At 35.8% G+C, this 22,321-nt stretch overlaps 2 protein-coding genes across 2 annotated transcripts; one reads left to right on the forward strand and one right to left on the reverse strand.

Moving 5' to 3' along the window:
• Positions 1-1,478: 1,478 nt before the first annotated feature.
• egl (Egl_like_exo domain-containing protein) lies at positions 1,479-9,115 on the reverse strand. Its single transcript, XM_088256373.1, has one exon. It carries the CDS (start codon positions 9,013-9,015, stop codon positions 6,385-6,387), a length of 2,631 nt encoding a protein of 876 aa, XP_088112499.1. The 5' UTR covers positions 9,016-9,115; the 3' UTR covers positions 1,479-6,384.
• Positions 9,116-9,407: 292 nt separating this feature from the next.
• On the forward strand, positions 9,408-21,652 carry LOC148311563 (uncharacterized). Its single transcript, XM_088256374.1, has 9 exons — positions 9,408-9,700; positions 13,420-13,482; positions 13,766-13,932; positions 14,671-14,791; positions 15,682-15,803; positions 16,370-16,602; positions 18,454-18,721; positions 19,561-19,732; positions 20,742-21,652. Exons 1-9 carry the CDS (start codon positions 9,530-9,532, stop codon positions 20,919-20,921), a joined length of 1,497 nt encoding a protein of 498 aa, XP_088112500.1. The 5' UTR covers positions 9,408-9,529; the 3' UTR covers positions 20,922-21,652.
• Positions 21,653-22,321: the final 669 nt, after the last annotated feature.

The raw sequence follows: 22,321 nt of genomic DNA on the forward strand, positions 1-22,321 counted from the left end.
AATATATACTAGTTTTACACTCTCTAGAAGATTTGCCCTGAAGTGCATTTCTCAAATAATTATACATATGAAGTTATTATTTATCGTAGAAGGCTTATATTTTAGTAAGGCGTTTCAAGTGCTATATTTTACTCCAAATTAGATAATCAGTCGTCACTTGACAAACCGTGGCATGAGTACTTGTTTGTTTACTAACCATTTAGAAAAAAAAAATAGAAGGATTTTCAACTGTTTTAAAGAAAATAAATTGAACAGGCAATGTTTGTTGGGAAACCAACAGCCTGGTACCCAGGTAGGTGGCTTTATTTTATATTACAGTCTGTTTACTTTACTTTTTTATAACAGCAACCCTGGACAGTTGGATTCAACCAGACCACTGCACGGGTCGAAGCTGAGGAGAGGTTTGTCATTAAAATGATTTTGTTAATCTCACATGCATCAACGAATGTTTCAGGAAAAATTTACTTCACATAAATTTCAACAGATGGCCCTTCGTATTGGGATGTAAAATGGTTTTCATCACACAGAATATATACATAAAATTTCAGAAATCTAGTTTAAACGGAAGTCCAATTTTGGGTAGAACGGTGAATGTTACAGTGCACAAAATGATCACTTTCGCCAGGCAATGACAGGTCAAAAACACTGTTAATGCCCACACTCATCTGTCTTCAAATGTACATAAAAATTAATTATAAATTTGGTATTCGCAAACAAAGATTGGAACATATTAAAAAATTGTTTATATTTATCTGATTTCTATTAAGGTATTTTCGGTTTAAAAGATCGAAATACCAGGAAAATAATTTTAAATTGTCTAAATGGTCTGTCAAATTAACAAGCACTCCATCCAACTGGTCATAAAGCAAGTCGGCTGATAATACCATCCAACTATTATATCTTCCTGTAGTTGCTGGGTGAGCACAAGGAAAAGACAATGCTCCATCTCATAATATCAAGCCTCTTCCTTGCTACCGACAATATGACTCATAGATTTGATAGGCATAAATTTATCATAATATTAGTAGGCTGTAGTATGAGCGATTGTTAAACAAAGTGCTTAAGACCGCCTTATTGGCAATTTTTATCAATACTATTTTTCGAATTGCGAATTTTATATTGTTAAAACTAGGTTATTAAAAAAAAGTTACCAGGACTATTGGGCAGTGATAACATGAAAGTAAAAATACATTTTCATGATTTATTTTGTATGGAACAAAAGAATGATAGGCATATCTCGTGCCAATTCACATATAAGATAAATATATACCCATTTTCCCAAACATTTATCAAACACCCTTAACCAATATATTTATAACTCCATTATTATTCTTTACTTTTAACTCTACTATTAAATATCTTGACAAGCAATAATGCATTATAAATACACACTATATATATATATATATATATATATATATATATATATATATATATATATATATATATATATATATATATATATATATATATGTGCATCATAAGGATGCAGATCTAATCTAAATGTAGCACATTTATATCACAATAATTTATTTGCGTGTTGTGTAAAATACTGTCAAGGTGGGAGCATTTATTTTGACCAGGGTTGCCAATATTGAACTAAAGCTACCAATATGATATGTAAATATTGATAGTACAAATCATTCTCTATTTTTGTATGTGAATTTTGGAAATATCATGCTTTATAAGTTTTAACTATATAATTCCATTAAAGAAATAAAATAGTTGAAAATTCATTATAATTTATTGTTCTGTCCATTAGTATGGTTGTAATAGTGGGGCAAGACGAAATATATGTGTTGACATCCATATTATGACTTCAGCGATCGCAAAATCATGAGATACTTTTGTTCAATTCATTTGTCTTAATGACAAACAACAAATTATAAAAAATATCACAAAACACATTTTAAAATGTGATAAGTAAACAAATAGTTAGGAATCATGTGACGAAAATAGCTTCAATGATCAAACCAATATTCATTTAAATCCATTTGATTTGTTGCACATTTCAGGCTTGTTTGTCCCACCTTGACAGGTGTATGATACAAAATATATTTAAATATCAAAATTGCGAGGCGGAATAATAAATACAAGCTTTTTACAATTGCACGGGTAAAATTATCTTATAAGATATGATTTTTTACAAGGTTTGTCGCAGTGAGTAATTGAGCAATGTATATTTTAATTGATAACAGAAGTAAATTTAACATGTCAACAATCAATGTCGAAGTTGCAGAAATAAGTTATTATCTTTGCGACTTATGCGAGGACTTATCTTAGGCTGTTCAACGTATGAGGAGCTGAAGAGGGCGGCTCATAATAGACCGGAATGGCGAAGGAGGTGTCATTTGTTGCTGCAGACCAATCCACCTAATTGTTTATTTACTATTTTATTATTGCATATACAAAAGTGAGATAGACAACTTCAACTAGCTCTCCGGTAAAGCGGTGTTTCTGCAAATTCGACTTTATTTATTGGACATCAAATTATGCTCATTTTTACAAAAGATGAAAGAAAAATATATCCAACATAATTAAAGTTTTAAAAGAACAATTTGGAAGACGTTTAGGTTCCATAACAGTATTATTGCATCGATTAATAATTCATTTAAAAATACTACGAGTAAGTTTATATAAAGCCTTTATAAAAAAAAATGGCATACTTAAGTCGTTTATATTCTATAATATTACAACTTACTCTCTCATTAATAATACTTGTTGATATTGTTTTATCAGACCAATTCCAAATATTAAATACAAATCACTACAAATTATGCGGCTTATTGAAAAACTTAAGGTTTGAAGTAATTAGAAGTTCAGTTCTGACTTAAAACAAGCCCTCAGGTGGCTAGTTTTCCTTCGCTACGAGATTTCAGTCATAGATTTGTCTCTAAATGCAAAGATCATAATGCTTAACTGTCCTATATACTGATGGAAGTCAGCCAAGACATCCTCGTCTAAATAGCTGCAAGAGATAATGTCAAATAATTATTTTTAAGTCTGCACATTCAATGTTTGAAACACCTAGACTTTGAGCGGCAAGTGCAAATATTTAATTAATTCTGGAAAGAAAATCGTGAGGCATTTATTGATTTATACACGATCCTACAACCGGTTGAACCTGATAAAATCTACAAATGATTTTGCCTCATAAAAATATAAACAGTACTGAATAAATATTATAACTTTGCCTCAAAAGCCTTCTTGGTGGAGAGTTTAGCACAATGTGGTCGCAGACGTGAATGAGATCTCATATTCGATTCCCAGATGTATTAAAATAATCAGTGCTTTTTCACTATAATGTGTTACCCTGGATTGCTGATGGTTTACAACTATGACAACTCACAATTAAATAGTGATAAGAGAGAGAAAAATTCCCATCCCGTGTAGAACATTGACAAAAATACATTATATTGTTTTTTTACTGGCAAAAACTCAATATTTTACTAAATATGATCAAAAATTTTAAATTTTTTAAATGTAATAATTACAATGCGTTTTACATAAACTAATTCAATCAATTTTAACAATACTTTTCGATTAATAAGACAACCTTTCATCAAAAGTATATATTACAAGGAGTTGTTCCAAAATTAATCCGTTAACATTCAACAAGAATTTGCAAAAAATACTTTTAAAATGAATTTCATATATGTACCATTTCTATACATAAAAAAATTAGACGGTAAACTATATCTAATTTCAATTTTAGATAGAAATGGAGCATAATGTAAATAAACAAATACAATAATAATAAAATATTCAAACATATATGTAAATATTATTACTTACAATATTGTCAAATTAAGATAGATGAAAGCATTTGTATTTTTACTACCAAACCATGCTAGATGTGAATACATAAACCATCTAAGGAATCACTAATAAGTAAGTATTTAATGGTGACACCTCCATCAAATTATTATGCAAATACTTGAGAAATATAATATATTGCACTGCAAACGTATCATGCTAGATTTTTAATCAATGAAGAATATTACAATAAAGTTACATTATAATCTTGTTTACATTTAATATAATCATAATAATTGAAACAAGCCAATTCTATTTAGATATAATCAGGATTTCATCTCATATTGACTTTAAATACAATTAAAGCAAACAGAAATGTTCAAAGGAATTTCACAACTCTGAAAGCCTACAGTAGAGAATGTACTACTAAAGAAAGCAGGTAAATAAAGTATATTTCTAAGTAAGGCTGATTTATATTGCGAAGGTCACATGTTTGTAAACAAATCTAATTTAGTTACACTTCTTTCTATCACAGCGAAACATTCAATTAGTCACACTCATCTGGATCAGTACAATAATTGGAAACCCACATTTTATATTAATAGCTATAATTTAACATACTATTTGAAAGATCCAAATGTTAGACTAAGTGTTATACTATTTAATACTGATAGTTTGCGTAGAAAATTACTACTCTATGCGAGACATGATATGGAGTGAATAAACTTTGCTAGCGGATTTTGCTTTCAATTATGAACATTTTCATCAATGATATGTTCAAAGTTTTCTATTGGTATTTGAAAAAAGATAGATGTAAAGTTTACAAGTATAGCACCAAAATTACGATATATAATGGGAATTTTAAAAAGTAAATACTCAAAAGGAGGTTGTCCTCAAATTTTGTTCGTTCACACAGTTTCATCAGATACCTTTGCGTTACACTCAAATTCTAAAGAAACGTATTTTAACTAGGGATTTAACTAAGAATATCTACTTATCACATTTCAGATTGCATTTGGCATTTCAAAACGAAGACACATTCAATTATCTGCGGCAAGAATAAATGTTTTTAAGATGGTCCAATTTTTTATATTTTTAAATTTCAAATTTAAGATTGAAGGTTGTTTAAAAAATTGTGGAAAAGTGTGATGTATTTATGTTTGTTTTATATGAATTATTCAATTATTTGGTTTAATTTCAACCATAAAAACAAATGAGTCATTCGATCGATACATTCATTGAAATGATTATTCAACGGTATGTAGTGATTTATAGACTTTTCAAACAAAATGAAGCTGATTTCGACATTAAGTTTGTCACATTCAATTAAAAATTAAATAATTGATCATTTAATATTCATGGATGATAAAATTACTTACTCAATGATAAACACACTGAGTACTTATTATTTTGCTTAAAATCACCCGATTTAAGGTCATCAGTAGACAAAAGGGTAAATTGGAATGAGAATTTAGTGGGTAGGTGTCTAATATTGATGTCTGGTATATTTTGGATAATCGGAAGATACCCCCAGAGAGTTTGTATGAGTTGAAATAGACCAGTATTGATACTTCCTAATCTGTAAATTTTGTCTTCATAGTCCATTTTTAAAGATGTTAGACTTTTCCATTCTTGCTAGGAACCTGGGTAATACATAGTATGTATTGTAGACAAATAATTATCTATAGTATCCTTTAAGTCAGCAATGCTAAGGAAAGTTACTAAAAATGTCGCTTCATTTTGTTGATGCAAAAAGCAATCTGTTTAATGTGTCGCTCTTTAAACACGGTTAATAAGACAAATAAATATATTACGTAAGTATTACAAGATCATCCCATTAAGCGGAGAATGTGGTATACTTGACTAGGACCTTGTGAGATAAATGTGCAGAGATTCTAATATCTTCGTGAGTGTTATTTTTTAATCTAGGAAACATACTACTATATTATAAATATATAAAAATTCATGCTCTTTAATTATGAAAAATAAAAGTAAATATTGTTACCGAAAAAAATAATTAAAATATTAAGGCACAATTTTTATATTAGAGTGCTGCCAAAAACGGAAACGTTTTTTTCTAAAAATTTATTAAAATTACGTCTTAGGTACATTTCGAACGAGGGCCGAATAATTAAAATTATTCCGTCTAGCCGCGGAATATTTGAACACAATTTAATATAAAACGTGTTATTTTTCAATCAACATTCTTTACTGCGAGGAATGTTTTAAAATTCAGGTTTAATGTTTATTATTGATAGCTTAATAAATGCCGCTTCGACGGCATTTATTCAGGGTTCTCGCATAAGCGAGTTGCTCAGTTCGAAGCTATAATATATAGTGGACCATTTGGCAGTCACAGCGGTGCGAAATATATACATTTATAGTAAACTCGGTTACAAGTATATGATACATGGCAGTTTACTACGGTAAACAATTTAATACTAGAAATGATTTAAAATAAAAACTTACAAGTAGCTTACTGATGCAGATATCCCATCACCAAAATGTAAATAATATGTATATACGGATTAAATTTGATAGAAACACAATTACTTCGGATACGACTCGAGTGACAGAGTAATGTGAAAGTTCCGCAGTTTCGTTTAATGGCACTAAAAAAGGAATCACTTATGTTTTAATACTTTGAACGGGTCTCGGACGTTTGGCTGCGGGGGAAGCTTCCAGAATCCGCTCGGAAGCCTTGTCCTCTTCTCGGAAATGTATTCTCGTAATGACTATATCCCCCGTGCTCAGAGTCTGCGATCCGTTGTTCACTTTATCCGCGGCCCCTTCTTTCAGATGGTTTTTCTCGTTAATACAAGGTTTCTCTTTGCTAGGAGAGGCGTCTTCGTCACTATGGCATTTGCAAGAACAGCACGTATTGTCTCGCTCCTTTTTGCTCATCTTCTCCGACAGGGTGGAGAGATCCTTGGCTTCGAGGAGCGGCAGCGTCCTCTCCATGGTCTGCGAGAAGCGCATGTCCAGCTCCCCGCTGAGAGGCGCCACGGAAGACAGAATCTCCTCCAGTCTGTTTATCTTGGCCACCCGGTCCATCGTGGTGTCCGACAGTATCTCGTCCATGAGCTGCATGGACTCGGTGAGACTCGGAGGCTGGGTGGACTGCGGAGACGAAACACTATCCGACTGGATAGAATCCAAACTAGTCATTTCTTTGCCGTCCATATCGTCTTCCGAATCGCTCAAATCTTTATCCTGTCCGCTCGATTCCAACTTCTCCAACTTTTTGCAAATTTTTTGAGACACTTTCAGTTTCTCCTTCTCTTCTTCTGTCAGCTCGATGTAGCGCAGTAAGCGAATTTCTCTGTTGCTGAGGACAACATTCTTACTGCATTGGGACAACTTTTGTCGCAACTCGTACACTTCGGTGTTAATTTTCCGCTGGCGTTTCCTCGTTCTCACCTCGTTGGGTTGAATGTGCATGAATATTTGTTCGCTGCAAACATCTTCGAAGAGCTGCTGGTACTCCACGGCTATAGCGTTGGATATATACCCGTACAGAGAAGGATGGATGAGGGAAAGAACGTCTGAGGCGGAGTACAGAAGCATCTCTTTAGTGAGAGGTCTCCTCGCCCAGTAACGCTGATCCTTCCGGTACATATTCTTGAGCTGTTCCTTCATCGGGTTCATGGGAGCATTATACAACTCGCACAGCGCATTGAGGGAAACATTCTTTACTTTGTAAATGGGGATTCCGTGCACTTGCTGCTGGAGGACGGCGTGCGCGGCCTGAGTATCAAAAACAGACTTCAGCATGATTCCGTATTGGTTATACAGATTAACAGAATCATTCCGGCAGTCGTGTATCACTTTCACCACGTCACTTTCTAACAGGTCCTTGAGGCCGCCGTCTGTCACCATGTTGGGACAGGAGATGAGATCGAACACGAACGCTTCGTTGTTCAGAGTTCCTATCTGGAACATGGTGATCTGTCCCTTGAGACCAAGGTTGATGCCCTCGCAGTCGAAGGAGACGGCGGCCGGCTTGCCCCCCCGAACCTTGGGGCTCATGATCCTGTCCACGATAGCGGAGCAATCCTTGACGCTGGACACTACCGCGGTACTCTGCAGGATACGCTGCCTCCAAGCTTCGCTCAAATAATGCGAGTTGATTGAACTTTTAGTAGCTGCGCCCGATGTCGGAGTTTCCTCCGAAGACTTTGGATTTGCCAATTTGTCTCTGACCATGTTCTCTGCGAGGTTTTTGATGACGATGGAATTGATTCGCTGCTTGAGGGTTTGATTGACGATGCTCATTTGAGCGCGCGGGGAGTCCGCGGGGCTCAGGACGCGGCCCGCCGGCGTGCGGCCCCCGTCCGACATGGTGGGGCTCACGTCCGTGGACGATATCTCGATGGGCGATCCGTGGCCCAAGGACATGGGAGGCGTCAGTGTGGGACTCGCGCAAACACTATTGGCTTGATCCTGCTGGTTCAAGTATGCCGAAGTAAACCGAGGTCTGTTAATTAACGTGACCATGTTTGACTGGCAGTGGAAACTGTCGGAAAACATTTTCAAGAACGTAGAAAGGTCTTCCGGAGTTTTGAACATTTGAAACCAGTAGTCCTGGGGGAACTGAGCGATGACGAGGTGGAACAGCTGATCCACCAGCATGGGCCCTTTGGCTTCGATGCACTGCGCGAAGTAATCGAGGAGCTGCTGCGTGATGCCCGCGTCGATGTTGGCCGCCGGGAGGTTGTGAAACTGCTCCATGTTGTGGCCCTTGTACTCGTCCTGCTTGTCCGACATGAGCACCACGTTGTCGTCTATGACTTTGAAGGTGTCGGGGTGCTTGACCAGGAAGTCTTTGAACTCCTTCATCCTCTGGCCGGAGATGTGGCGGACCTGCGGGGACGCCTGGCTCCTGTGGCCCAGCAGGCTCTTGATGGGCACCTCCGTGCCCTCGCCGTACTGGACCATCTTCATGGCGAAGTACTGTTTGGCTTCCTCTATGTAGTCGCTGTTGCCCGCCATGCCGAGCCCCGAGCCGGAGCGCAACTGGAACGTGTTCATGTCCACGTAGTCCCCGTCTATGCTGAAGAGGGAGGGATACTGCGACAGGAACTTCTTGAGTCCCGATTGCGACCCGCCAGCTATTTGACGCATCTCTTTGGTGAACCCCTTGGCACCGAACTGGCAGGAAAGGTCGTGTAACGTCCGAGGCTCGCCCTTGTCCAGTAAGCGTTCTATGAAAAATAGAAGGGTCAAGTTACGCGTCAGTTCATATTCCATCGACTCCATTTCTCTGCAGCTGGTGCCAATTCGATGTTACACCCCAACTTTCGATATTTTTCTCCTATGTGTCAAAGAATCCCATTGGGACATCTGACAATAATAGACAATGTACACATTCCATAAATAACTTTTGGTGACGCAACAATTTTTTTCGGTTCCTACTCTATTTCCTAAATATAAAGTGAAATTACGATTTTTTTCTGACTAAAACTCATAATGAAAATATAACGAAACAATTTAAATAATATTTTTCAGTATGATGCATTAAAATTTGTAGGAATAAATTGTAATTTTCAATTCTTTAAATATTACATATGTCAAGTTCTTGCCTGTTCAAATAATAATATGCATAACACCCATAAAGTTTATGAAGTAATGATAATTTTGAAATCAAGAGTGTCATTTAATACGGAAATAAACCTCGTTGTTCATAAATGTCATATGCAGTGTTTTTAAAAATAGTGAAGATTCAGTGCCGGGAGTTCTATAACATGCGGATTGGTTTTTAGTAATACAAATAATGGGCAATCACCACGGCCACCCTTCCTCGAGCGACGAGCGCTCCCAGGCGGGTTCGGGGACCACGACGCCTCGGGGGGGCTCCAGAAAGAGCTTGTCTCACTCGTCCTCCGGAGTGGATTTACAGGAGAAGCCAGTCTCGCAGATGATGCCGGTGGACAAACTCGCTAAAGTTAGTCCGCTTCGATAATTAAATGTCAATAACGAAAACCTTGAAGCTTGCCTTTATCAAATTCTAACATACTTAACATTACCTCTCTAATTATTTTTTTTTACGATAAGACTGCCTAATTCTTTTGTATAACTACTACTCGATTGTCGAGTGCTTTTCTTACTTTTATAAAATTATTTACACAATGTTTGATCTGCATAACAGTTTGCAAACATTCCATGGTGATTTTCATTTACTTTTTATATATAGTTCGAGTATATATTAAAGGAATTTTCAAGCAAGTGCCTGGGTATCTATGCCAGTGAACCTTAGGCCTGGATTAGATTCAGTTCCCACGTTCGATTCAATGTTACTAAAGAAAAATATTTATTACCATGCCTTCATGTAATTTATACACAACATTTGTTATAATGTATTCAGTTATTTTCTAGACACCAATCCCTCTTGTGTGATTTTGATTTTTCGTTAGTATATATATATTTTTTTTCTTTGAATAGTAAATTATTCTTTTACAATGCAATTGTTATCTTTATTCCCTATCAATTACCTTAACTTCATTGCTTTCAGTGGTAGACAACTTTTCGTAATTATTTTATTTAAAAATAAAAATTAAAGATAATTCATAATGAAATTAAAATGAAAATGAAATCAAAGAGACTCTTTTATTGTTTACGATTTCATTGGTTTACACTATTATCCGCACAACTATCTGGAATATAACACAAAATAAAAACTGCTATTTAACCTTGCAATATTGCTAAATGTAGTTAGTTTTGACCAGTTGGCCTGTGTTGTCTGAAGACACTAGCAGGAGGCATCATCGTCTGAAGACGATGATGCCTCCTGCTAGTGGACTCCAGCTGCCCTTCCGTCTCTTGTCGGGCCATTCAATATAGTGGTGACCAAAAGATTTGAGGTGCGTTGGAGATTTTACAAATGTTACATCGCCCATTTTTTCCACATGTGCATTTCAGTTTCTTCTTCTTTCTCTCTCCCATCTAATTACGTGTACTCTACATAGATGGCACATATATCTGATTCTGTCCGTTATAGCTTTTCTATGTCTGCTGTGCTGAAGTCGGAGAGATATAATCAGAAATGAGGAAATGAGATGCAGGACAAAAGTTGTTGATGTGGTAGATTGTATTGCTAAACTAAAATGGCAATGGGCAGGTCGTGTTCATGGTCATGAGACAAGGAATAGATAGATGGGCATCCAGAGTTCTGCGGTGGAGACCACGGGACATGAAAAGAAGAATAGGCCAGCCTCAGAAAAGATGAGTCGATAACATTCTCCCCATCGCGGGTAGTAGGCGGACTGAAAGTCCAAACGAGAGAAGTCTGAAAAAATAGTAACCTACTCATCCAGCAGTGGAAAGACGGCTTAAGAATAAGAAGAAGAAGATGATGTCTGCTGTGTCATGGAGCGGGCATAGAAATTCCAAGACTTGTAAATTTTCATTTTGCTCTTGTTTGTCGTGAATTTGTTTATCTAAATATCCTTTTCTGTGTCCGAATGGTAAATGAGGAGTGTACAAAATATCATTTCGAGGATACGATATGCCATGTATTGGACAAATGACGCATAGTTTATAACTCTTATTCAAACATAGCCGTCTTAACAGATGTTTTGCGTATTTTTCTTTTAGCATTTATGAGTTATTGCTTTATTATTACCATATCCCATCGTGTTTATTTATAATCTACTTATTATGATTCAGCTTTGCCGCCTACTGATATCAAAGAGCCTTGATTTTCACTCTATATGTGTTACTTCTTGCGAGTTTGTGATACTCATATCCAAGGCCAGATTTGCCTCTAGACTAATGAGGCTTTTGACTATAAAAGATAAATGAAAAATATGTTTTTTAGTATTAATTAGTCGTAAGAAATAAGCTGCTAGCTACCCTGTGCAACGGTGATATGTATTATGTACACCATATGAAAATGTGATTTAAAAACAGGAAAAATGTGAATATTGCTTTTATTGACTATAGTTGAAGTTGAAATAAAACAATTTTGTAATGTTAGTTCTGGTGAGTATCTAAAAACGAGAAAAAAATACATCGCAAGTAGCCGCAATAGCTACCGTAGAGACACGATGGCCGCAGAGGACGACCTGCACGCTACCAAACACGCTACTCACGTGTGCGTGTACACAAAGCACGGCACACACACTGGGAAACTTTTGTGTATTGATGATTTTACCCCCCTATTTTTTCACAAATTATTTATTTCCGTCGCTGCAAATGATTTCACATTATAATACTTTTATGTAATACATAATTATATTACGGATAAATACAAAAATTCTGAGCCCGTATCTATTATATTTTATATTGATATTCTCATTTTCAAAGTCGAGTTGCAGTAAATATGTACATATCACCGGGAGGGAAAGGTTAAATATAGTAGCATATGTAGTGATTTTAACCGATAGACAGGCAACCCTTTGAACGGCAAGCGTATCAGCTATCGACAGACGATCGAAGCCCAAATATTGTCCCTATACAAACATTGACGATAGGGCCTTTGCCGTTTTGCTTGGAATCTGGAACCCCCGAATCTGAGATCTATTCAGAATTCTGCTATCTAATTATTTCCATGTGACCTAATTTATTTTTAGGTTGATATAGAATTAATTGTAAATATATATAACAAACCTAAATTATAAAGCGCTCCTAAAAAACCTAAAATGTGGTGTTTTTTTTTTTTTTTACATAAAATAGCTTTGTAAAAATTAGCCTTAATTAAGTAAATTTTTACAGTAAATGTTTATGTGACAAACATGATATGGTTTATTGTAACACATTTTTTTTTATAATAATACTGTTTATTGTAAAAATGTTTTTCTCTTGTTTTTCACATGGTTCAATATTCTTACTTTACGTTATAAAATGTTATCTTTCATCTGATAAGCAGTATTTTATTTTTAAGGCATTATATCGGAAGGTATTTGGAGACAATTTGTTTATAATTTGACGTTTAACAATAGCATGTGATTAAATCTGATAACACTGACACATAATTAATTGTTTCGAATGATTGAGTGAATATCTAAATTCAACCGAGTAATTCACTATAAATTCTGGTTATGTAAAAATACATACTCTGGTATCTAAAAATAACCCTGGATTCCAGATGAATTTGCTGAAAGACATCTTACACTTCTCGCAAGTGATCTTACCAGCTTGCAACAAGCTCGCTAAATTTGGTCATCGTGTCTGCTGCTGCGGGTCCCTTGTCATGGAATGCTCTTCTCGTAGCATTTAGAAACTGTCAAAGTGAAATTAGGAAAAACCAAAAATGGATTTGTTAGCAAAATTATTTTCTTAATTTTTTCACCTTTAGGAGCACCGCACTGTGATCCGCAGGAGTAGGGGGAGAAAGTAAAATGCCACATTACTGTGTCTTTGCAAACATTCTTCGCCTCTTCCACGTTCATTCATCTCCTCATACATTTTTTTATTTTCATTTAATATATTTACATTTTTATCTATAACATAATACATTTGAATCATTTATACATATAGAGAACTTTTATATTTCAATTCGCTGTTCCTCTCCATAAAAGAGACTGAGCTCTTGTGCTTGGAGAGGGACTTACACTCGTGGTTTAATGTTATATAATAGAAGATATAAAAGTATTTTTTTTAACCATAATAGTATGAGCCGATTATTCCGATTTCCATAATAAAAGTGTTTATTTTTGTTAACAGATTTTGGTTAAGAAAACTCACGAAGAAGAAGGCATTAACGGCATCACAGAAAAATGCTTCACGGTAAATATGTTCATTATTTGCATAAAAAGATGCTTTATCTCTTGAGACAAATCTATTTTCATACATGACCCTGGGGTTAAATCCAGTATTTACATGCAATCAAATAATTTTAAAAAATATTGTTGAGAAAAGTATGCTGTGACAAAAATAAATCAATATCTGGCTATGTCAAAGATCATTTCACCTTTTGTGAATTTTTTTTTCCCCAGATACTTAATAAAAATAAATACTACATATGATTTTGTAACAGAGGCTGCAAATGATGTTTCATTGTTGTTTTCAGTATTACCTCTTCCCCAAATACCCCGAGCTGGGTACTCGACTATTCCATTATCTCCTGGTTCAGTCCAAGCCTAAACACCAGTATATCAGTGGCTCCGCGTTCCGACAGCAGGCCGAGAGATTCCTGGCCATCCTCGATGACCTCGCCATCCTGGAAGTCTATGTCAAGTAAGAGAATAGTATTTTTTTTGACATCTCAACATAGATGAAGAAGAATATAGAAGTCTGGGCATTTACAGGGCACTCACCTGTTATTTTATTTTATTTACAACAAAATGTTGTAAATAAAATAACTGGTCAAATTATAAGCTACATGCATCTCCAATATTGTTTATTGCGTTCCATATATTATAATTCAGTATGTACATAACACTTTTCACAGTACGGACCCGGTTCATACACATTTAATAGTGTAAAATGGAAACAACTGCACGGAAACAAAACATTTTTGCATTATTGCCAAAAAAAAAATTTTTTGAAATGTGCGTAATAGCGAATTGTGCGAAAGTCGAATGTGCGAATGATGAGGTCCGCCTGTACAATTATGAGTAGCAAAAAAAACAGGTAATTGTAACATTCCATTTACAAAATTTCACATATTTCGTTAATTGTAAATACCTGGAAGAGGGGCAATAGGAAGGAAAAGGGGAAAAGGGAATGATCAAAGCTCAAATCCAAGACGAATTAACTTAAAATTGAGACACACCACCATATAAACATTGACTTACTATGCACTATGTATGCAATCGCAGTGCTGACAATGTCGAGTAGATCATATCAAAATTCCCATATTCATCGTTGACCAATTTTGATGAACGATAAATAAAGGATATATAATCCACAAATCTGGATTATCTCCACTTAGGAGTTTTTATTTTTTGACGTCTCATTTTTTTTAAATTCCAGGATGTTCTGCGAGGTGGAGCATGAAGGTATGATAGAGCCACAAGGTATGGAGACCCTTCTGATGACTTGCTACAAGCTGTCCATGGACCATTACTCTGAGGGACCACAAATGTGTCTCAATGTAAATCTAAACCATTTATATAAAAATAATATATAAAATTTTCTCCATTTTGAAGATATTTGAACTAACTTCTTTCAATTGCTACACTCACAAATTAGAGGTGAACTAAAGTTTATATTTTGATATATCTTTTAATCTGTTATGTTCCATATTGAGCCGTTACTGATAACTGATACAAATAACTTGTAAAGTAAGGTCAAATAATTTGTATTTTATTTTTAAATAATGTCTTAAATCTGTTACTTATTATTAAAATGTCACTTCTCTTGCTCCTAATACCTATCAAGTAAGAAACAGATATGATAGAATAGAATATTATTCCAAGAAATGTATTTAACGTAATTGTTAAATAATCTAACTTTTTTAATATGTTTTCTCTAAACGTCATGTTGAGAAAAAATTTTCACTTATGTTAGGTAATATTACATTTATATCGTGGGTAACCTGGCAAAAAACGTTCTCTTTAATTCGAAAATATGCAATTTTGACTTAATGATGCATATTATAAAGTTTTCTACATTCTATAAATTGAAAATACACTAAGTAGTTTGAAATGTCATATTTATGTGGTTTTAAAAGTAAATTCAATTTTGAGTTTAATAGCGGGTATTTTATTCATGCTAAAAGCTTTAAATAACTGGGATTATTCAAACAGAGATTTTGGAGTTAATGATTTTTTGCCAGTATACCCACGATATATATATCAACTTTTATTTAACATTTTTTCCACAGTCTATTATTAATTACTAGCATTTACATTTTTATCCTACACTCTTACTTTAATTGAACTATACCTTTAAAAATTCACTCACTTTTCTTTCATTCTTAATGCTTTCTGCTTCTCGTCTTACATTAGGAATAATCTGTAAATGTGTAAAATATATTTGCAGATTCACCGCACCCTGAAGACAGTAGTGGAATCGTGTTTCCATACCAAAAACCTTCTAAGCGCCGGTTTTATATCTCGCTGGTTGGATGAACACTGTCATCGACTAGTGCTTCCTATGCACAGGTAAACATATATTTTTTTATGAACACACTAAGGACGGGAAAAGTATTTCTACCCGTTCGGTTGATTGATGCTTAAGGACGAAGTGTATTTTTACCTTCTGCGCCGGCCTAATTTCACAGGAAAGATGGAATTATTTAATGTTTTTATATGAATATTATGTATCAATCTCTTTGTTAAGATCTAAACTATATATATCAAATGTAAAAATCAAACACTGATTTTAAGATTTACTAAGATTTTCGATTTTAAGATTTTGTATTTTATTGTTTACATTGTTTACACATAAATTTATAGCCATTTTTAAACATTAGGTTGAAATTGCCATAACAAGGCGAAAAATTGTGATAAAAAAAAAAACAATTTAAAAGACTAAAAATCAGTGTTTGATTTTAACATTTAATATATAAATTTAAATGGAGTCAAATCATCCTATCTAACCCCGTCGCCAGCACTCTGCAGGCATAAAAAAACTTTCAAATAGATTTAACAATTTAAATATTGAAAATTCAAACTAAATTTGGATTTTGGATCTCGGAATCTGTTCACAAAGTTAACGTCCGTTGTAGGTACTGCGTGCACATCTTGTCAACGGCGTGGCGCCACGTGGACAGCAGGCAGGAGGGGGGCGGCGCCGGGCTGGAGCTGGCCACACCCATCCTGGAGGCTCCGCCCCCGCTGGCCCGCGAGGCGCCGCGCCCCCCCGCCTCCCTCATGCCTGTCAGCCGCGCCTGGCTGCTGGCCGGGGCGCTGCCCGCGCTCTACGCTCAGCCGCTCAGCGCCGCCAGCCCCGCCGGCTCCGGTGAGTGGACAGACTCTAGCTATGTTCCCATCTCCTATATGCAATGGCGTGCATTTTATAACTAACTAACTCACTAATCATTACGCCGCTTCACCGCAGGGGTAGACAGAGAGAATACACCACACCATTTTGTCTTTGCAAACATTATTCGCCTCTTCCACGGCCATGCGTCTCCTCACACGTACCCGCCGATTATTTTGACTCCTAACCTGACCGCTTTTAAGTATTTGGCATACCTGATCGTGCCAAGTTTTTTCTTGGTCTCTCTCTGCTCCTTTTTCCAACTACATTCGCCTCATAAATTTGTTTTATCGTTCTTTCCTCACTCATTCGTTCCTCATGTCCGAATCGAATCTTAATTTTATCAATGCTTATCTCAGATTTGCATTCCTTGCATTTCATATAGGTACATAAGCAGTGCCTACCCTAGTGGAATGGAAAAAATATGGAAAACTTTTATAATAATAATAATTTTTTTTAAAAGATAAAAAACTTATTTTCAGTTATTTCTCCGTGACAAAAAACGCGTTATTAGAGTTATGGCAGATAAGTTTAAAAAAATAAATAATAAAATGCTGTTTTTCGTACTGCCTACCTTGATTAAAAACTGTGTCCTCATGCCTTTATGTGCCCACCCGCACTCCACTTGATGACGCGCTTTTTTTCAATACTACAATAAAATCACAAATATTTATTAATTCATTTAAAATATATTTATATAATTTTTGTCCTATTTATCGGATAGCAGCAGGATGCACAGGACAGGAAGGGTCGGAGAGTGAGAAACAGCCGTTGACGAATACAGGTTGAAGAAGAAATGTTTACAATGTATTTGATATGAAATATGAATAAACCAGTTTATAAATAGCCAGATATCTAAGAACAAGTAATAATACAGTGAGATAGTTAGCCACTATACTTACAAGATATAAATATAAATAATCAAATATTTTTTATTTGAAAAAAGATTTTGCCAATTTCCACATCACTGATCTGACTAATAGATCTTTACAGAGCAATTTACTTAAGCCTTCTTCTTGTGTCCAGTATTGAACAAAGGCCTCCTTCTCGGACTTCCACAGTTCTCTGTTGGACGCGACTCTCTTCCAGTGCAGGCCCGCCACATTCCTAATATCATCGGACCATCTTGTCTGGGGCCTACCCACGCTTATACGTTCTGTTTTAGGCCAGACCAGCACCTTTTTCGTCCCTTCAGACATACGTGCCGAATCCCACTTTAATTTCTCGATTCTCTGAGCCACATTCGTTTTTCGATCCCTAAGAGATATGTTTAGCTACCTTCTCTCCATTACTCTTTGTGTTATAAACTCCGGGTAACACAAAGAACAAAATACAGAGCAATAGCTATTTGCAATTTTACTTATTTATTTTTTTACAAAAATGTTAATAAAATTAGTATATAACCACTCACCGAGATTTTTACGTCTACCGGTTTCGAGACGTACCCGTCTCTTCGTCAGGACAATCACTAACACAGCATGCAAACAATACTACCCTTCACCACCATAGCACCATTTACACACTCAAAACTACACAAAATGTCTAACACATGCGATTTTTGGTCGACCCGAAGACCAACATGCACTATAGTTTTCAATACAGACATGCGTTACGAGCCGAGGTTAAACGTACATTAAAATTAGAACTAGGAATCGAATCTACTTATATACTTGTAGGATGAGAGGAGTGCAATTTGCAATTGTTCATTGCTGGCAAATTACAAAAATTCTGAGCGACGTAGATTTTATTGACTGTCCCCGAGATCTCACAATGAATATCTGGCTCTGAACCCATTTGGCCTTCACTCACACTTGTTGTGTTTATGTCCAGGTGCCAACCTGGCGTCTGCGCAGTTCCTGACGCGTCTGGTGTGCCTGCTGCCCTCGCACTGGAGCATGCTGTACTCGTCGCGGGAGCACGGGCTGGGCGCCAACCGCTTCCTGCACCATGTGCTGGCGTACCGGGGGCCCACGCTGCTGCTGGTGCGCGGCGGGGGCGTCGGCGCCCCTCTGCTGTGCCTCGCCGCGCCCTCCGAGTGGCGCGAATCCCACCTCTACCAGGGCGGCGAGAACTGCGCGCTAGTTCAGCTCGAACCCAAGTAAGTAGCCCCGCCTTCAACCTTTCCCTTACGACGCTAAAAATTTCCGCGTGCAACGGTGATATGTATTTCACACACCATGTGAAAATGTAATTTCAAAACGGGAAATGTGATTAAAAAATAACTGGTTAAATTATAAGCTGTATAAAATTTTTAATTCATTTAAACACCAGCCCTGGTCAGCCATTTTTTGTGCTGTAATGTAACTTTGTGGAGGAATTTTTACACCGGGTGTGCCAGCAAACGATTTTAAAGCAGGAATAATATTGATGTCCAACCAAAATAAAATGTTGCCACTTGTATTAATATGAGTGAGCGACCTGATAATGGTGACAAAAATTCATGCTAATATGTGAGTGGACCACAAAGTGTTGAATAAACAATCAAATGAAAAATATATAGTCCTCTGATTGGGTAAATTTGGGATTTATCAGGTAAAATGTAAAACTTTAAATTTTTTAAATTTATTTGTCGTAGCTTTATTATCAATTTATTACTCTTTTACGCATAGTTTCATTATTTAATAACATTATGGTTAAGTGATTATCAATTTATGAGCTTAGCTCCATTATCAATTTATTACTTACTCTTTTATACATAGCTAACTTCAAGGTGAATGGAAGCGGGTTATATCTATGTATAGCTTTATACATAATTTACAATGTTTCTTTAACTAAATGTGTCATATTTATGATTTTGTTTAATTTAAGAACTAATTTTGATCTCAATCAAAGCAATTGGCCTTGTTTGAGTGAACTTTTTTACCTCAAGTCATGCTCTTCTACTGTGTTTTTTACAATGTATGTGTAAGTTATACGGTATTCTATCTTGAATTCCAGATTCTGTTTGTTGGAGAAGGCATCCAAGATGCTGTACCTCAACACTTCCATCCGTGGCTATCCCAAAGGGCTCCGAGCCGGCTCAGATCCCAGGAAGTACCTGGTCGCCATCGATGAAGGGTTCGAAAAGATAGAATACACGGGAATATCGTATCCCCTAGACGCCATGGAAGTAAGTATCAGAAAATTGCTTTAACTTATATATTAGGTACATATAAAGGTGGAGACTGACCGGAGCATTTCGCCGTAACGTAACAGTAGTACACCGTCAGTACACCGATCCGAGCGCTCCATCCATAGTTTCGGATGCTCGGTGATGCTCGCCACGAGCAATGTTACGACGTTATGTTACGACGAAATGCTCTGGTCAGTCTCGGCCTTAAAATGTGGATAAGGTATATATGATATATCTGAATTTTTCTCATCTTATATTCATGTCAAATTAACAAAATAACTTAACTATAACCTTTTATTTGCTGAAATTTTGATCTCTTGGTCAAGAGAATCACTACACCAGTATGGCAACAATACTGTACACGATATTTTTAGTCAGTCCAAATTTTTGTTCAGAAATTGTAGATTCGCTCTGCTGAGGAGCGAATCTACAATTCAGGCGGACCTCATCTTTCGCACATTCCACTTTCGCACAATTCGCTATCTCGCACATTTAAAAATTATCTTTTTTTTTCGTGCAGATATTTCGCTTTCTTGCTACGAAACGCATATGAACCGGGTTCGTACTGTGAAAAGTGTTATGTACGTACTAAATTACAACATATAGAACTCAATAAACAATATTGGAGACGCATGGGTTGAAATAAGAGTGAATAATGAAAGGTTGATGGAAACAACTATGACCAAAAATGATGAGTGATTTCATAAATTCTGATGAAACTCCATAAACCATCACACATGAAATAGTTCACCTAATGAATAAATACAAATTTTAAAGTACAAATTAAATTAAATTAAGTAAATTTTTGGTGTTTGTTCTTTTTTTTACATCCTTCTACTTTTGAACATTTAACTTTCGCACACATTTTCAAAAACCAATCATGTGCGAAAGTTGAGGTCCGCCTGTATGATGTAAATTAAATGTAATAAATAGTTTCTATTAAATATAATACATATAAGCTAACTAAAGAAAAACAAAAAATAATAAAAATGATAATTTGTACAAGGTGTGGGGGTGCGGGGACCAGGCGAGCCGGGAGACGCAGCTGGACATCAAGCGGTGGCAGGTGCGCGAGGCGGAGCGGCAGCGCCAGGTCAAGCTGTCGGCCGCCGACTGGATCGACCACCCCGACCGCTACCTGCTGGAGCTGGCCGGCCGCCCGCAGTACAACAGCACGGCCAGCTAGCAACCCGACAACTAGGGACTCGCCTCCTCCTGCGCGCAATCCTCGCCCCAACTAGGCAACTGGACAGTTAACAAATCCACACAGTGATGACAACCACCCGCATCGATAATATGGCATCTTTACCGTGGGTATACTGGCAAAAAACGTTAACTCTAAAATCCCTGTTTGAATAATCCCCGTTATTTAAAGCTTTTAGCATGAATAAAATACCCGCTATCAAACTTTAAGGTTAATTTACTTTTAAAACCACATATATATATGACATTTTAAACTACTTGTGTATTTTTCCAGTTTATAGAACATTGAAAACTTTTTGATATGCATCATCAAGTCAAAATTGCATATTTTCGAGTTAATATTTTTTGCCAGTACACCCACGATATGTTAAATGTTGAGTCTGCCAAATTGATTTTTTTTGTTAAAAACACAAAAATAAAATTTGTTACAATTGTTTTGCCTTGTTATGTCATTTTCAAACTACTTTGTTGAAATATTAGTTTGAAAATGCTATAACAAGGTGAAAACATTGTCATAAATTTTATTTTTGCCTTGTTATGTCATTTTCAAACTACTTTGTTGAAATATTAGTTTGAAAATGCTATAACAAGGTGAAAACATTGTCATAAATTTTATCTTTATGTGTTTTTAACAATAAAATACAATTTTGTAGACTCTAAAAATCAATGTTTGATTTTAACATTTAATATATAAATTAAAATGGAATTCTACAAATTAAACGCTAAATCTAAAAATAATACAGCATTTTCTCAAATTAGAGTGTATTTTTATAACTCTAATGATGTTTTTCTGTAAATATACTACTGCTGACCCTTATCTGCACCCAGTGGTGCATAGGGCACTGCATCAGATTGATGCAATGTTCACTTGACCATTTCATTTATGAAGGGAAGGTTCAGTCTTGCGCTTCAGCTACCAGCCCACGGTAATATTGAATAAATACTAGAGTGAAAAAACACTTATATTTATTCTGCCCCTCCCCCCTGGGAATCAAACCCTCCATCCCTCCTCAGTAGCGGGTAAATATTAAGTTAAAAATATGCCGCTTTTGCTGGGATATAGTACATTTTCTGGGCATTCCGAAAACATGCACAACTGAAAATTTACGATTTTTGATTTATGACGTTCTTAAAGGAGTGAGCGAAATGTGCACAGAGTTTGTTGCGAGTTTTCCTCTTTTTCCGAGTTGAAAAATTACCAAAATAAATGCAAAATGCCATTTTAGGTTACATGTGATACAATTAAAATATTCAATGATGAATTATGTCAAAATTTGAGGTCGTAGCAACATTAGCATCCATTTTTGTTATAAAAATACAAAAACTTTTTAGTCGGATGTGTATCATTGTTAGCATTGACTTGTGAAGTGTGCTTTTGTTACG

This window comes from Brachycentrus maculatus, unplaced genomic scaffold (genome assembly GCF_059751285.1).
Source record: "Brachycentrus maculatus isolate JH-2025_06_01 unplaced genomic scaffold, ASM5975128v1 h1tg000061l, whole genome shotgun sequence".
Classification (NCBI taxonomy): domain Eukaryota; kingdom Metazoa; phylum Arthropoda; class Insecta; order Trichoptera; family Brachycentridae; genus Brachycentrus; species Brachycentrus maculatus.